Source organism: Ptychodera flava, chromosome 22 (assembly GCF_041260155.1).
Source record: "Ptychodera flava strain L36383 chromosome 22, AS_Pfla_20210202, whole genome shotgun sequence".
NCBI lineage: Eukaryota > Metazoa > Hemichordata > Enteropneusta > Ptychoderidae > Ptychodera > Ptychodera flava.
Genome location: NC_091949.1, coordinates 15,541,846 through 15,559,965, shown reverse-complemented (window position 1 = coordinate 15,559,965; position 18,120 = coordinate 15,541,846). Strand labels below are relative to the sequence as shown.

The following is an 18,120-nucleotide window of genomic DNA, read 5'->3' as shown; positions in this document are numbered from 1 at the left end:
CAGTCAGACGGTGTATGTCGTTGCAATGAAATTGGTTTGGCGCATTGCTGCATCATTTGGTCAGGATATTTTATTAAGCTGCTGTATTCATTACGGTGGTTTGGTCTTTGTGTGTCGGCATTATCACTGCCTCGCAGCGTTGGCAGGTTAGCTCCCCCGCAATAATCTAAAGGTCTGAAAATTTTCTGTGCCAATTTTCACATCTGTGAAGGCAGTTTAGCGCCGATTCTCAAAAGTAAATGAAGTAAATGAAGGCGAGGTCGGGGCAGGTTGCCATGGTAACAAGATTTGCGCGGGCTGCGCACACACAAGGGCATGTTAATTTGAGGCGAACTGTCAGTAATGATACCCACTTTTCACTTCATTCTACAAGAACTGATCCCCGAGTAATTGAGATTGAGAAGGCAATGGCAATAGCGACATCCATCTTGCCAAGGTTGTATTGACATAAAATATCGCTAATGGTGTCATAAGGTCGCACGTCAGATAAGTTAAAAAGGAGACTCCAAAAATAAAAAAATCTATAAACTGCAAGACTTGTTACCATTTTAACAGATTTTCTATTCCGACTTTATAGTGGATGATAAATTTTAAGTGCTGTTTTACTCGTACAATTTCCTTCTTGGAAGTTGGAATGAAAAACAATATTCATTATAAGGTTGACCTCACATTTAATGTAAATGCTCTTTTTCTTGTCAGAGTAACATGGTTAAAGGATTATCTAAATGGGATATGAAATGTAATTAAAAAAAAAGAAAAACTTGAAACGCTTAATTAAGATCCAATTAGTGGATGCAAATTCATAATTAGATTAGTCTACGTGAATTTCAAAAAGTGTAAAGTAGACAATTAAAGAAATGAAGTGATAAGGAACATAAAAACAAGTGGAGCAATGAAGGGTTTTATATTCAGGAGGGGATCAATTTATTTGAAGAAATCCACACGTCAGTGAAATGCACGGTAACACAAACGCGGCTTTTTATTGGAGGAAATATAATCCCCAAGATTATGGCTAGTAATAAAACTCCATGTCAACATGTCTCCCTATGCGGATGCTCAGTGGGACAAATCAATGGCTAATAGCTGAAACAGTATGGCCAATTTGCCGGCTATTTCATACCAATTGCACACTCAGTAAAGGAGAAGTCTAGCTCTAGGGTATAAACACTTGTTTTTTTTCGCCTCCTGTCGTTTTTGAAATCCAGTGGGCAGAAGCACAACAGGAGCTGACATGCCGATTTTTTTGTGAAATTGATTCAACGCATTTCGATTATTGCCATGAATTTTGCCGTCGCTGACACAGTATATAAGGAAGTAGGATTATGATTTCTGGCGTTATGACTCAGGTGCCATGTCTATTACATTGTACATTTCAATATCGTGACTCAAGTGGGGCATGGGAGGTTTGAAACACGAGGGGAAATGCAAGACATATTAAATGTGTAAATAATTCTTGAGGAGTTAGGGAGGATGATAGAGCATCAGTATCATGACGTTATAATGTTACCAAGGAGGCAGTTAGCAAGAACATATTACCTGTGTTTGCCTAGATGTCATAGGGTCATTGTCTGCATTAACTGTATACACCAATAACTCACGGTTTCCTTATCTGTGATTATGTACTACTGAGGCCAATAAAGGGGGAAATAATTTTTTTTTCTCTCGCTTCTTGGAAATATCTGCGTGAAATATGCCGGGTAGGCAGCAATTTTTTGTAAATTATATTGCCACCATCCGTGTATGTAAGATGGACAACAATGAATAACAATACGGCTATCAATCAAGCTTTTGTTTCACTGCTGTCCTTTGAATTTTATACTTAACATGTCCGCCCACACCTCAAATAAAACTAGTGTGATGTGCTGGGGGCTAAGGGAAGACATGAATAATTGAGCAACGATTTCATTCCATTAATTCAGATCTACTTTGTATGTATATCCCTGCAACATGATACTACCCACATTTATAGATGTATTTATTTATAAATTTTATAGCTTTCTATAAAGGGATTACAACGTCAATGAAATCGCGTAGATTTTAAAGTTTATTATTGTGAGTTTGATGTCAAAAGTAAATGTGTCGTTTTGTCAATTTTGTGGTGCAGACACTTCATTAATTTACTGATTTCTGTATCAATATTTTTTTTTTCAAAAGTGCAGAATGACTCAATAAAATGAAACAATATTGTTTCATTAGCCCATGGCCTTACTATTGTTGTAGTATTTACACTAAAATCCTGTTCAGAAATCAAAATATTTTCTTATGATAAGCTATTTTCACTCATTGGTTTATCATTGATGAGAAGAGAGCATCAGGAAAAATTGGTGATCATTAATTTTATTTTCACTTGCTGGTTTCTACTTCTCTTTCTAATTTCTGATTTGCAATAAGACACTCTGTATTCTACACTAATGTTGGTATTATTATTATTACAGGAAAATATAGCCTATTGAGGTCCACAGCAATTTCCACTGCCTCTCAGTTTCTTTGTACTCTGGAAATGCCTGTTGTAAAATTCATTTATTTCAAAAGTGGAAGCAGGGATGTTGTCAAAATGTGTAATCAACTGTCATGGATATTGGCAATTCTGAAACTTAATGTCCTGCACAAATAAAGTCCCAATTGGTGATACAGCAAAGGCTGCTGTGATAAGGATAATGGATGAGTTGAGGACATCAGGCTTGTCAGCTAATTGAATCTGTGATATCTGTACTCTCTAGCTGATACCTACATTGATGTAATGAAATATACTACAATGCGGCCATGATTTCAATATTGCCATTGCCCTAAGAGTAATTATATTGTTGGCGCAATCAATAAACAGTCAGGCAATCTAGCTTGTCAGTCACTTTTCCCTACATCACCTCACAAGAAAAAAAAGAAAATGTTGGAATTGAAAAGGAAAGAAAGAAAAGTGGCATCTGTTTGTTACCTCTGCTTGAGTACACTGTGACTCAGTTTGACATCCACAAACACTGTAAAATATTTGATTGACACTTCATGAGACTCATGTTGTGTTGTTAACTAAGCGGAACCAGAAGTGATACATTCTTTGTAAAGTCTCATTTCACTCAGGGATGTGTATGTAATATAAATAACCAGAGCTCGACATATTTTGCCCTTCATTCAAGAGCCAAGCATTCTTGCATATCATCTTGTTCTCATAGTTGACTCTCGAAAGAATCCTCCGCTGAGTTTTAGGAGATATTTGGTATTTGTCCAAAGATCATTAGATATTACGGTAGTTAAAGTAAGTTTCACCACTCATTCAAAATGGGAATATTTTATTACCATGAGGAAAAAATCAGATTGCAAAAGCAAGCACACATGGTATGCAAGAGAGGGCCCTCCTAAACATCCCATCATGAAAGTTAATCCTCTTTCTACCAGGCTCCATAGACAAACCATAGATCTGAAATAAATACAACTTGGGAGAAAGGATTAATGAATTAGATAAAAAAAGTTACATTACTTGTTAATGAGAGAGTAATCCATGAACCTGTGCTGTCATACTGCGAAATACTTTGAATAAGCATCATACTTTTCCAAGGTGTTCAGATTTTCATTGCAGTCATCAGGTTTTTGAGTTTATTGTAGATGATCATAACCATTGTTAATAATTTAGGGAAAAGCTTAAATTGGGATCATCTCAAATTAGCTGATTGACAGAGTTCAGTGAACTGTGCAAAAAACAATGCTAGCTAAAACTGTGTTTTACTGTATGATGAATTATAAGGTAAGACAAAGTATTACATTTATGAGATTACAACTTCATCATGTTTGCATGATATTACCATCATTTGTAATCATTTGAGGCATCGTAATAAGGGCAACACAGTTGTGAAAGTGTGGTACATTTGCATAACTCCAAGTTCCAATAGGTGTAAACTGCAAAGCTAATCAGCGTATGCATAGGTGATGCTGTGCCGCTTGACTGAATAAACTGTCATCCGCATGCTTGAGGATTCCATGGAAACAGACCGTGTGCCGCGGATCAGTTCGGGATGATTGGAGTATCACAAGTCTGGATCGGCAAAGTGACGGCTTCTGGAGCATCGCCCAGGGCGCTGCGGCAGCAACACCCATAGAATGATGATGCATTCTGAAGTCAATTTGTGAAACGGTGCCAAATGCACGAATTATACAGAATGATATATTCGACCTCTCATAGAAATTTGCAGTTTCTTGAGATACGCAGATAGCGAAACAAACTTTCAAGAGCTTTTTTTATTGGCTTAAACTGGAGGATGTGATAAGTTTTAAGGAGTAGAAGTGCCCAATAGATTGGGAAAGATTACATGTAATATCGTCTAAACAGAATATGTTCTTCTGCATGATAAATACAAGATCAAAGGTAGCTTGGCATCTTTCCATCCAAAGGTGAGGACCCCTGATATCAGTGCACACTGAATAAAATGTAACATGTCTCTATGATCAAGTGAGAGAGATAGATAAATTGTTCAGTTAGTCAGATAAGAAACTCCTTGGCTGTTCCCAACCAGGCAGTAAGGTTCAGCATACCAACAGTGTTTGCTCAAGTGCAATGTAACCATGGCAACTGAAACTGCATCCATTTTATCTATCTTATCACAGTTCCACATCTACAAGAGAAACTTTCTCAAATGCAACTGCATGTTGTGGATTTTTTTTCATTGCTGTCATTTACTGGGGAGTAACAGTCAATATGTTCCTGAAAGCATGCAGTGTGTTATTCTATAAATCCTGGTTTAAATTCCCTTTGAGTTCAGGATTTTATGGTCAAAAATGTCACATGAAATCTTCAAAGTAATCTTTTGAAGAAAAAAAATGTTTTCATATACATTTGTAGGATCATATAGACTGAGCCGGTGTCTCTCTGTAGGTCTCCCTCCCTCCCTCTCTTCCCCCTTTTCCTTTTAATACCCCCAATAACTCTCTGCCAGATGTTTGACGCGATACGAAATGCACACACATATCACCATGAATTATTACATATGTTGTGCTGTCATGCCATGACAGCCATCTCGAAAATTAATCTCACCAACTCCGGTAAAACCCAGGGATAATGCATTTTCAAGTATTCCGCTGTGATGTGCATGCACAGACAATGTAGTGTGAGCACACACCTGATGTCTTTGTTTGCCTGGAAGGCCGCAAACTATTCCTCCTAATAATAGATGTGTAAGAAGACCTTTAAAACATCATCAAACAAATGCTTCTGTCATTTATAATGGTATCTTGTATTACCATTACATAAACATACATGTGTCTGTTAGCATTTACAGTTTATGAGCACAATAAATGTCAAGCAAAATGCCAACCCCCTGGGCACCCCAGACATTATATTAGCAATGCTTCTAATTTCATAGTGAAATTCGCTGCTGCAGTCCAGTAATTTTCCTTCTTTTACAGAGTGATTTATTATATTTAAATGTTAGCAGTCGGCTGTTTTCTCTCCATACCTGATCACTGACCGGGAATTGTTCAAAAATTAATTTCTTTTGAATGGCCCTACCATATTGCTATAGTTAAGGCATTCTGTGGCTATCGATGACGGTGATGATAATTTATGAATCTGAAGATGATGTTTCGTGGCTGCCTCCTCCGCACAGTTCTGAAATCATCATCATAATGTGAGTGTGTGTGTTGGCATTCAACAACAAGGCATTCAAGTCAGCCCGCTGTCATTTCTTTGGATATTACATTACCGTGGCGGGTGTCGTTTTCAAATTGCATGCATTGCAAATGCCAAATGAAAGCAGCCCCACTGAATTATGCATGACAGCAACATACCAACAAACTGATAGGATTGCTGGTTTGATATCTCCTCAGTACAATCATAGTGAAGTGGCTTTTCTACCCTCTATAACAATATATAGACCTTGAAATACAGCTGCTTAGGTCTTTTCACTGCTAGCAGATACAATCTGAAATAATTTCTAGAATTAGAAATGAATTGTATCGTAAGTTTTCCCTCTAATATTGAACTAACCTTTTACATACATATATGATTGCTCAGATACATTCTGTAATAAATCAAGATCACCTAAAAAAACATATTACATATGGAAGCCCCATGAGAAAATTATAAGAAATTTAATTCATCTGATTGTTGCTGCAGAAAGCAAGACCCATGTCGTGTGCACACTGTGTTTGTTCATCACAGTCAGATTTCCGACAGTCTGAGATGCAACATTTATGGAATACAGAACTTCAAATGAATAAATACACGAAAAAAAATTGGCAAGTGTATCAAAAGTACTGGAGTTAGACACGGTTTATTTGGCATGTTTTGTCATAAATGATAATGAAAAGTATTAAATGCTATGCTTTAGCAGTAATTACTGCTGTATTAGATTGTACATTTGACATGCTTGACTTGTACCTTTTAGCTGTGCTATTGATTAAATGATTAAGCCTGTTAGTTCAAAAGTCATCAACAACAATACAGAATTTTTTTGCTAATTGATTTTGCACATGTCAACTCCAGTTCCTCCTTCACAGTGTTTGATGAAATTTACCCTTTTAGTCAAAGGCACTTTTTTTTTAATTTTTAACTTTATTTCTGATTAAACTGTTGGATCGAAATATGCCCACAGTAACAGACTTGCAATTTTATGTGTTCAATTGGTTAAAATATAATTCTCTTCAAAGCAAGTTCATCAACACTTCACAGCTGATAAAATCAGCGTGATAATGAAATTAGCCTGATGATAACAGCAGTGCAGCACCTAATTAAAAAAAAAACAACCTTGGCTTTCACCTGTACCGGCTGAAAAATTTGGATGACTTAAGTATCGGGCCAGAGCACATGTATTCTAATCACCTAGAAATGGCTGGGTATTTTGTGCTCCCATTACTGCTAATACATGTGCTGTACTTGGGAAGTGGTTGGTGACTTAGCTTTGCTTCCGTGATTAATGCAAGCAGGACATGTAAATATAGTGGAGATAGCAGCGTATCCCAGGAGAGGTGTTCTTTTATCTCCAATACAGTTTCCTCCAGCACACAATAATTGAAATGGGTTCAGTAAATTGCTGATACAGGCATTGCCTGTCCATATTTTTATTAAAACAGCGATTTTGAGAAAACGTAACAAAAAGATGAAAGGTTTGGCGGCACCTTTAGTGGTATCAATAACTGCAATAGCTGGACAAATTACTATCATCAAAACTGTCAATTTAAAATATGTAATCAATGAAAAATCATTATATGAACATCTCCAATATTTATCCCTATTGAATGAAATTTCTTTTTGAAAAATTGTTTTCTTTTTAAATGCATTCGATTCCTAATTGTTGCTCACATATATCTGTTACGGCTGCATGGCAATATAATGTCAAAGGGATAATGGATTTATGGCTGCAAATAGCCGTCAGCCAAAGTAATGGAAAGGCTAATGTAATTTAAATGTCCTGACAGCTCACACTGATCGCGTGTGAGGGGGCGGTTTGTAAGTGGAAGCCATCTTGCACCATGTACGCTATTTGAGTATTTTGAGAAGCCTTAATGAGAAATATCTCACCTTGTATGCCATTAGAAATAGAGGGGAGAAACATCATAGAGTCATTAATCATTGGACTCTAGTAGCCAGTATACTAAATTTGATGGCCCAGGGTTTTATCAGTTAATTGAGAAGTCAACCTCTTTTTTTTATCAATGGCTGTGGGTAGTTATCGGTTGACCTTGTCTAGGGTTATTGCCTTGTTCATGCTATTTAATCAACTTGTTGTGGCTCCTGGTGGCACTAATTGCCTAATGAACTGATGTCAACGTAGTGTATCAGTCCGGACTGCGTGTAGCCTCAGTGCAAATTTTAGACAACAGCAAACTGTCACAAGTTGAACAAATTAATTTTGTATAATTTGATGTAAATGACTTGATATCATATTATAGGAAATTCCCAAGATTGTGAAATATAAAATACAGTATGAAGTAACCAGATTATTTGTCCTCACGTGTAATTTGAGCATATGTATGTGATAATACTGAATTTTAAAAGAGCGATTCTATTTTGGTAATTCGTTAGCTCAGTGACATTACATTGAACTGTGACATCATAAGAATACCAATAGTTCTGTGTTATTCCAAGAAATTGAGTCGTGGTTGGCTTTCCTTGATTCAATTTAAGTAACAGATTCTGAGAAGATGTGGTTTACAATTGCTTCAATGGAAGTCTATTAAAAAAACTATATTTGCTTTTCCCGCTGTGTGTCTGTCTAGGAATCAGTAGAAAGCTAATAGTCAGTATTATGTAAAGATCGGGGGTACATGCATGGAAAGTGCTCAACCAAAGCCGAGTGCACACTATTTATGCTTGGCTAATTGGCAACTGTGGTCTCACTAATCACGACGTCCCCATAGGTAATAATGATCACAGGAGGCGTATTTGCGCCTTCTCAGTTCAGAGGACTAGCCTCCTCGCCTTTCAAGAGGCGGTCATGCTTTTTAAAGCGAGCATTTAATTTGCCAAGCATGATTCATGCCCCGATACGGGCTATGCAGCACCAGGGGTGAAACTCCCAGGGCGATGGCAGCTAACTGATTGCACAAATTGATATTCATTGTGATGTAGATATATGCCGACTTCCACCCTCAAATAAAACCACAGTCTGTCCTCTTTAGATATCATTTACAGACAATAAAAAAACATCTATCTTGTTATGTTTGTGCCGATTTATCCTCCCTCGTGCACATGAATGAATTGGTTTCTTCAAATATTGGCAGCCTATATCCCCCTACTCAGTAGAACTTAAATACTCCAGTTCCTATGTGTAATTTATCAGAAAGAATTGCTAGGGTCTGTATTGGGATACATGTATGTATGTGTAACTCAGACAGTACATGGGTATTTGTATTTATTTGGTTTGTGGTTGTGCATGTATTGTGTGTGTTTGAACGCGTGTAAATATACATGGATTGAGGGCATCCTCGTGTTTGATTGATTGTGAACTTCTGAGTGTCTGTGATGCCATGTATGTGGTTTGTAAGTGCAAATGCAATTTTCCAGTTTACAAGCAATGTTTCGTGTCACATCAGCTGACAACATGACTGCCTGGTTGTTTATTTGCAGGATTTGCAATTCTATGGTTCAAGTGGCCGTAACTTCCATGTGCAATCATCGAAGGGTAAGTACCGCTCCATCATCACAGTTGACACGCAATTTGCAATAATCACCGACCTGTTTTCACAAGGCCGTCGGAATAATTGAAGAAAGAGCCTTTTTTTTCTCTCCCTAACCTGCAAGGACAGAGCCAGGCTATCAAATCACCCAAAGCTCATTCCCTTTGCCCTTTCAGTGTAGTGTAGATTGACACTGTGAAATGTGAGCAGCTGTTTATGAAGTTTTGATGAGAAGAGCATGCTGTCTGGATGTGGCTGTCTGTGTGATGTTGCATTTTATTTGCAGTGCGTGAATTCCATCGCCTGTCAGACTGGAAAGAGTACAACAGTGATCAGATCTCATGTAAATGTGACTGACCTGTACTTGAGAGAATTCAATGCTAATTCTTTGATACCTCATACATGTGGCCTGTTTTGTCAGATTGGCAATAGCCTTATCTCAAATGACTTGTCAAGAAGGGTAGACATATCTAAGCTATAGCAGCTCTGATTGACTCATATGAACATGTAAAACATCAGGTCATTCAACACTCTAAGGATCTAGTTCTAATCTGGAACTCAAAACTAAAGAATTTTTTCAGTTGAAAATGAGAGCTAGACACTTGACAAGTCAATTCAAGATACGACTTGTCATCTCAAGTCAACTTATTTAAATTTTTCTCGTGATTTGACTGCTCCTTGTCCGTGTAAGCTCATCTTTGCTGTTAGCGGATTTCCAGTGACAAATCAATGAATGCAGTTATTAGCTGTAGGCTGTGTAATATGAATGCCCTCCAGTTAGTTTGTATGACACATACTTCGCCTGATGTACTTTGGTGGGCAGAGTGTATGTGCAGCGTCAATCTCAGTTCCTAGCAATCTCATAATTGCTCAGTTGTTTGTGAGAACATACTGGCATGCATGTTTCTACACCCGCCCGTCTCTTTTCGCCAGGTTCTAAAATAAAGAAAGCAGGTAGAAGGCATGTGCTCACAGCCGCCGCCAACGTCAAGAAGAGGTACCAGAGCAAACTGGGGAAAAACAGTAAACTCAAAATCAAGGCAATACAGGATGACAGCAAGTAAGTTTCAGATCATCGAAGCAGTGAATTTCAATAGTGCCTCCAGTGACTGTAGGTTTATCCCATCAAAAAACCCACACGGCTGGTTCTTGTAAGGAGAGATATCTCACTTGTTAATGGCAGCAGTGACACAGAGGTTTAATCTGCAACCATTCTGCAAACAGATTACAAGTGGTTATTTTTCACTTCTATGGATACTTCTGATAGTCAGTGACACTCCACTCAATAGTGGATCATTTAACTCGTTGTCAGCTCTTTTTACACCCATTAGTCTCATTACATTCAGTGGGTCCCACTGTCATCAGAATGCCTGATGGAGTCATCTGGGATTTGAACAGGGAAGGGTTTCCCCCAAATTGAGAAGGACTTTCACTGATGTTATCTGCCCTTGTGGAAAATGATAAAATAAACAGGCAAATCCTTAATGTGTAACATGTGGACGTATTCTGTTCCAATTTTGCAGGAGTTTCTCATGTCCGTATCCAGGCTGTGATGGTTCAGGCAATCTTAATGATAAGTTCAAGTCACACAAAATGTGAGTAGTATGTTCTTGTACTGAAGGATTGATATTCCGCCAGAATTTCTATAATGCAAAAGTTCCAGTTTGAAAATTAGAGGCAATGCTTGCATATTGACAAACAGCAGTGTGTTATTTGATGTACAAAGCAATCGTCAAAAATTCTCTTTATTTTAGTGTGTAGTCGTGTCCCAACAGTATTCACTCTCTCAGTAAGTATAATAGTTATACCTAGAATTTAATGTCTCAACTTTGATATGAGGAAATATTGTATGACCATGAAATAAGTCCTAGAGACTGAGTAAATTCTTCTTTCCAATTTTAGGTTATATGCATGTCCCAAGTGCCCACCCGAAGAGAGGCCGCCACGTCCAAACAGCCGGAGGTCATCGCTCTCCAACCTTCAGTCACCTGGTAGGGGTCACAAGCAAAAGCAGTCCTCATCCCCAGGGAGGAAGGGGTCTGTGTCAGAACCTGTGACAATCAGCAGTTCAGATGAATCCTCAGGGGATGAGACACAACCCGCATCATCCCAGCCAAAAGAGGACAATCTCTATAACCCTAAAAAGAAACCGAAAGGCCTCATTGATGGCCTCACAAAATTCTTTACACCCACAAACAAACGGAAACCCCGTATTTATGTTTCTCCGTTTAGTGTGAGAAAAAGATGTAAAAAACCCAAAGTTGAAAAAGAAAGTGATAAAGACAGGGACAGGGATAGTAACAATAAGAGTACTGATAGTTATAAATCTAGTTCTAATGCTAGTTCACTGTCATCGACATCTTCAATATTATCACATCCACCACAAATGTTGAAGTCTGGTAGCGGACAGTTAAAGGGACTCTTTGATGGGCTTTCACATCTTTACACTACTCCGACCGACACTCGAACACGAGGGGCTCCTAGCTATGTACCACCAAAACGTGGAAGGCGATCATACTCAGCCTCTCTGTCAGCATTGGCGACAGCACCAATACAGCCTGCCAAATTGTCAAGTGCCTCAGGACAGGAGCATGAACCCACGGCCGCAAAATCAGAGTCCACACAGAGTGCAATGGTCAATAAATCAACCCCGTCAACAGCTTCATCCTCAGCGGCACGGGGCAGGGTTGAAACTGCACTGCTCGGGCGCAGGCCCGCAACCCCAACCCAGCAGTCGACAGGCAACAAGCTGGGTGCCAGATCCAGTGGTACATCAACAACCTTTGCAACCTCTGCCGGTCGGGGGTCTGCTGTTCGTGGAAGGGGTCAAAAACTCTCTGGTAAGCTGCTGAGTTTGCTGATTGACTGACTGACTGACCCCCCAAGTAGAAAATTAACTCCTTGTATTGATAGTCATCATGTAGTTCTTAGTTTTAGTCCTTTTTTTTTTCTTTTTTTCTTCCACCTGTTTGGTGCCTTGGCCATCTTTTTGTCCTCCTATCCTCTGCCTGCCTCCATGTACCTGTTGTCGCTATTCCACTCCTCTGCAAAACTGAGTTTGAATGTCTTCAGCGGTTTGGTCGAAGTACAAAGCTTGGAGTTCGTCAAGTAAAAAGACATAAAGTACCATCCACCCTGGAAGCAGTGGAACACACATGGAGGCAAGACCCACTAGAATTCGGGACAGGACAGAGTGAAGACTCCACTGTTATGACCACGATGCCAAACTTGTCAAAAGAACCATAGATCTTATTTCAAGTGCACATGCGCTCATACTGAATACAAGCCAATATACCCAGAACATTGCAGATCTCAGGATCCCCTTTAGAAGTGCCATTGTTTCGGGGTGGATGTGTTTTTTGCTCCAGAATCCTTGAAGAACTCAAAACCAGGACGGAGTCCTCCTGACGGCATTTGAGCTCAGTTTCTGTCATTGTAAAAAAAGGCCTTGTGGGTGTGCACCTTGGCTTTCCTTAACTTCCGCGGTAGTAAGGAGCACGACGGTGGCTGCATACGCATGTCACATCATCTTCTCACTTTTTGAGTCTCTTTGTTGTTGCTATCCCCTGTTCATATATATATATGTGTCGTGTAACTATGGACATTCCAACCTAGGTCATTTCATGGTGCATGGAAAACTAGACTTCTCGTGCATGCATCAAATAAACAAATATAAAAAAGGAAAAAACAACACATCTCCCTCCAAAAATCTCCCTCCAATAGTTTCTAGATTTTCAATTAACAAGCCATAATGCATGATTAAAATAAAAACCAACATCAACAACAAAAACACATCGTGATCACCGTGTGCTAGGGAAGAGGCGTGTGTGGACCCGTGTTGGTTGCACTGAATGGAGAGCAATATCGTGGATGGTAAAGTTCAAGAGCGTTAGAAGACGTGTGAAGAAAGAGCTCAAACATTTACGTGAATGTAGTGCAGACTTTAGCCACATACAGAGTATAATGTAGTGGTGGATGACCCTATGAGAAACGCAATCTCTGAAACTCTACGATCAGGACACCAAATTCTTTTAAATGCTTTTTTTTGAGTTATCGACGCCATGCTCAAAAAAGCTAACGCCATCTTATTATCAAATTATTTAGTTTATTTATGAAATGGTTGTTGATAGTTGTAAAATCACCAGGAAAGTTCGAAGTCCATCATTTGTCCATGAAGAACATGGTAGAATTGGAAAAGGGGTCAGCCATTAGTTTCATTAACCCCTGTATGGTGCTATTGTGGATTTTTTGGAATAGATGGGCACTCTCATGACATTTCTGTAGTACTGTACAGTCCAACTTTGGTGATCTGAAATTCTCTGCGTGTTGCAACCCACCCATAAGCTGTAATCTGGCCAGTTTAATGTTATTTAGTGAGCGTGGATGTTTGCCATCATTTAGGAAACCATGCAGGGCGTCAGGTTGTCATTTTGACGTTCTCGTAAATGATGATGTTTTTGCCACGTGACGTACATGACACACGCACACATTTTCTGATTGTTTGTGGTAGCATGCAGTCAATTGTAGAGTGCTTGCAGCAATTTTACAAGGCACTTTCTGATTGGCTGACCCAATCCCTAACCCTTAACACACAGCTCAGTGAATTAGCCAATCAGCAAACGCCTTCTAGCTCTGCACAGGTGTGCTTGACCTCTTCCAAAGAGCCTGTGGATAGCGTATGACAAACAAAATTCAAATCACCGAGTGCACAGACACATTGTATCCCAGAGGCATTTGGATGATCAATCTTGGACTGTGTATTTCATGTTAGCGACAACTTTCTTTCCTCCAGCAGATATTCACCACGAGGAAAATCAATAATACGTAATCTCTGTACATTTCTAAAGGTTCGCCCGGATCTCTGCCGGTGAAGTCCACGTTACCCCGGGGTGTAACAGAGCACGACGTCAACCTATTCAAGAAAGCGCAGGAGAAAGCCTTAGCGGTAATTATGCCACAGTATAAGCTTGGTGTAAGTGCCCATTTCGAGACCCTCTCATGCATGTCAGAATAAAAAAAAATGACAAATAATTGCATGTAACAGTAGATTAGATGCATGGTATCTCTCTCAGTGAGCCAGTTCAAAAACCATGTCAGAATGGTCTCTGCCAGCTGCGTTCTCTGAGATGTTTCAAACCTATATTTCTTGGGAGACCTTCGGGACATGTGTCCTTTCTGACTATGTGGAGTGTTGGAAAACAGTCTGCCAGCAGAAATAATAGGGAGCTCTTTTCAATCAGATTTCATTCCCCAACAGAGAGCATTCTCATTATAACTAAAGGCCAACAGAATTGTTACTTTACAGTCGCCGTTTAGGGTTATGTTTAATACAAATGTCTTCTCCAGTGGTGATTTTATTTTGTCAAAATTATGAATTGCAAAACAAATGAGAAAGAAACATATGCAAGAAATTAGGGTTGCAGTCTGCCGGGTATAAAGCACATATTGTTGGCTATCCCAGTTCTGTTAAAACTGATAGCAGTACAGTAGCAGGCCCGCAGGTTATTGTATCTCCTACCCAGTGTTGCATGTGTAGTTTCAACTGTTGTTGCCCAGATAGCCTGTTTTGATGCCCTCTGCCTACTCCCTGACCTCTGTCAAGAAATCTGATTGGAAAGAACTCCCGGAGTACAGAGTTTTGGTCTCACTGAGAAAAGGGGGAAAAATATCCAGCGCAGTGACTGTAGCTACCGTGCATGATAACTACACAGCTGTGAGGGTCAGCATGTGGTCCCTTCTTAAAAGATTAAAAGACTCCTCCAGTCCTTCTACACTTACACCATCCCGTTGCCCGCCAAAAACAAGAGTCCCTCCTTCCTGTAATGTTGAAGGAATTTGGCATACAGAATTATTCTACTTTTTTCACATTTTGAAAGGAGAATTTATTTTGTGCAATTGTAGCCATTTTGGCTGAAAATAATGAAGTTAAAGTTGGTCTGATAAAGCTGTAATGACCCCAAGAACGGGAGACAAAAACAAAAATGCAGTTTAGACAGACAAATTCTGCTGCCTTTTGTAGCTGCCTTTTTGACGGTAATTGTTGGAGACAGGTATCTGTCAGAGTGCACATCATTAACTATAAAGACTGATAACTGGAACTCCTCTTCCTCCCTCCCTCCTCTTCCCTTCCTTTCCCGCGACAGAAAACTGGTGCCCAAAGTGTGCAGACAGTGGAGCCACAGGCCAGGTCACCAGGAGCAATTGAGTTTGGCTGTTATGAGATCCAGACGTGGTATTCATCACCCTACCCTCAAGAGTATGCAAGGTAAATCTAGACACTCAGCTCATACTGAAACACAGACAGACAGACAGACAGACAGACACACACACACACACACACACACACACACACACGTGCGTACATGCATGCACACATATATACAGACACACAGACAAACATACATGTGCGTACATATGCCCACATATTCTGATACACAGACATACACACGCATGTGCCTACGTGCACACACATACTGACACACAGCCATTTTACCATCACATACCATGTTGAAAACAGTATCATTTTCAATATTTACAAGAATACAGACATAAGTTTGACGCAGCCACATGTTTGCAAAAGGTACTCATATTACAGCAAACTGACATTGAATACATCAATTCTGAGTGAATCAACTTCAAAGAGTCCCTGTTTCAACTATTGTGACTTGTGTAAATCTCTGTGGCTCATTCAGCAGTTTTGAGTGGCATTCCATGTGAGATTTAGATATTTTAGCCCAGTGTAGCCAACATGAATATTTCACTACTGCTTTACATAAGTGACAACTAAAATATGATACAAACAAAACAGAATTTTATTTCTACAGCATAGATTTTTCCAGTGATCAGTTTAATACACAGAATGTAAATTCCATTACTAAAAGCTAAACCTTGACCATTTTAGTCATGTTACAATCATGTAAAACTGAAGGTATTTGTATTGGTTTCATTTCATCTTTGAACTATTTGTAGAAGATACCAGAAATATCAACTTCCTCATTTGTTTGTAGTCCATCAGTCATGTAAATAACCATTTACAATCATGAAGTGATAGTATATGTGGCATGATGGCATATTTATGAAATACGAAAATGAGATAAAATGTTTAAAAAAATATGAGTAATGACATCGAGTATAAAAAGATATTTTTATATACGATGTTAAGATAAAACCATTTAGAGCCCCAGAAACTTTAACCTAAATAAAACAACAATAGTACGATAAATGGAATTTTTAGTGTATTCTGATTATACGAGAGCATCTTGTCCTAGTCCCTACGGCATGCTCATATATCTAGAATTTATGTTATCAGTGTACTATGTTGCATGTGTAGCCAGCATTAATATTTTATCTAAAGTTTGTTACTTGGGCTTTCATACTTGCAAGCAATTTGAAGCCCCTGATATATTCGATCTTAATCTTGCCGATTTCTGTAACATCTTTAGTTGATAAGGTGTATCATTACATTGATTTTCTGTGCTAGGTTACCCAAGCTGTACCTATGTGAATTCTGCTTGAAGTACATGAAGAGCCGGAGTATCCTTCAGAGACATATGGTAGGAATGATCACACCATTGTACTGTCTGTACGGCAGTATTGGTTTAACATTTGAAAGCAAACAAGCTCCCTGTGTAAATTGACAAATGCCAACAACTGTGGTAATATTTGTGACCAATTGTAATTGAAAAGGACAGCCAAACAAAACTACCAGCAGTGTTGCTAGATGACAGTCATAGTCAACTACTTTTGTATTAGCCCCCATGTGTAAATCTTATTGAAAGACCGCCCTCATGTTTTTTAGTCCCCACGGACACCGTCCGGGGGGACTTATAGGTTTGGTCATGTCCGTGCGTGCGTGCGTGTGTGCGTCCGTGCGTCCGTCCGTTCACGCAGATATCTCAGAGATGCCCAGGTCAATTTCTTTCAAACTTTGCACAAGGATAGTACCCTACCCCATACAGATGCACGTCGATTTGTTTCACAATGCGATCAAATTTGGCCGTGTTAGAGGACTTTTTAGTTTTCACCTCCATAGACTCCCATGTATAAGGCAGTCTCCATAGACTCCCATGTATAAGGCAGTCCATAGACTCCCATGTATAAGGCCGAGAAAAATAAAAATTTAGTTTCTCATCGTATTCATATTGCAAAAAGGATGCAGTGACACAGTTTTTAGTCCCAACGGATGAAGTCCAGGGGGCTAATAGATTGGGTCATGTCTGTCCATGAGTCCATCCATGAGTCCATCCTTTCACGCAGATATCTCAGATATTTTGACAAAATGTCACGTGACCTCGGTGACCTTTGACCTCAAATATACATATTTGTCCATAACTCAGGAACCACAAGTGGTACACCCTTCATATATGGTATGATGGCACAGCTTATGACGCCACATATTGTACCTCATTAATTATGCGCATATCTAATTTTGAGCAAGCCAATAGAGCTAGAGGTCTGATTTTTGGTATGTAGGGATAACTTAGCAATACAATTTTTTTGACAAAATGTCATGTGACCTTGGTGACCTTTGACCTCAAATATGCATATTTGTCCATAACTCAGTAACCACAAGTGCTACACCCTTCATATATGGTATGATGGGACACCTTATGACGCCACATATTGTACCTCATTAATTATGTGCATATCTAATTTTGAGCGAGCCAATAGAGCTAGAGGTCTGATTTTTGGTATATAGGGATAACTTAGCAATACAATTTTTTTGACAAAATGTCATGTGACCTCGGTGACCTTTGACCTCAAATATACATATTTGTCCATAACTCAGTAACCACAAGTGCTACACCCTTCATATATGGTATGATGGGACACCTTATGACGCCACATATTGTACATCATTAATTATGTGCATATCTAATTTTGAGCGAGCCAATAGAGCTAGAGGTCTGATTTTTGGTATATAGGGATAACTTAGCAATACAATTTTTTTGACAAAATGTCATGTGACCTCGGTGACCTTTGACCTCAAATATACATATTTGTCCATAACTCAGTAAC

The 18,120-nt window shown here is 39.1% G+C and overlaps 1 protein-coding gene across 15 annotated transcripts in view; it reads left to right on the top strand.

The window, feature by feature from the left end:
* The window catches only part of LOC139122786 (histone acetyltransferase KAT6B-like), a 43,861-nt gene that overhangs the window by 13,492 nt on the left and 12,249 nt on the right, over positions 1 to 18,120 (top strand). For 6 of the 15 annotated variants that reach the window (XM_070688497.1, XM_070688493.1, XM_070688496.1 and 3 more), the window contains exons 3-9: positions 9,053 to 9,107; positions 10,036 to 10,162; positions 10,626 to 10,697; positions 11,005 to 11,942; positions 13,950 to 14,074; positions 15,246 to 15,367; positions 16,583 to 16,655. In XM_070688497.1, coding sequence (XP_070544598.1) covers positions 9,053 to 9,107; positions 10,036 to 10,162; positions 10,626 to 10,697; positions 11,005 to 11,942; positions 13,950 to 14,074; positions 15,246 to 15,367; positions 16,583 to 16,655 — 1,512 coding nt within the window. The remainder of the gene's footprint in view (positions 1 to 9,052; positions 9,108 to 10,035; positions 10,163 to 10,625; positions 10,698 to 11,004; positions 11,943 to 13,949; positions 14,075 to 15,245; positions 15,368 to 16,582; positions 16,656 to 18,120) is intronic. The other 9 variants (XM_070688500.1, XM_070688502.1, XM_070688499.1 and 6 more) reach the window with 3 other exon arrangements.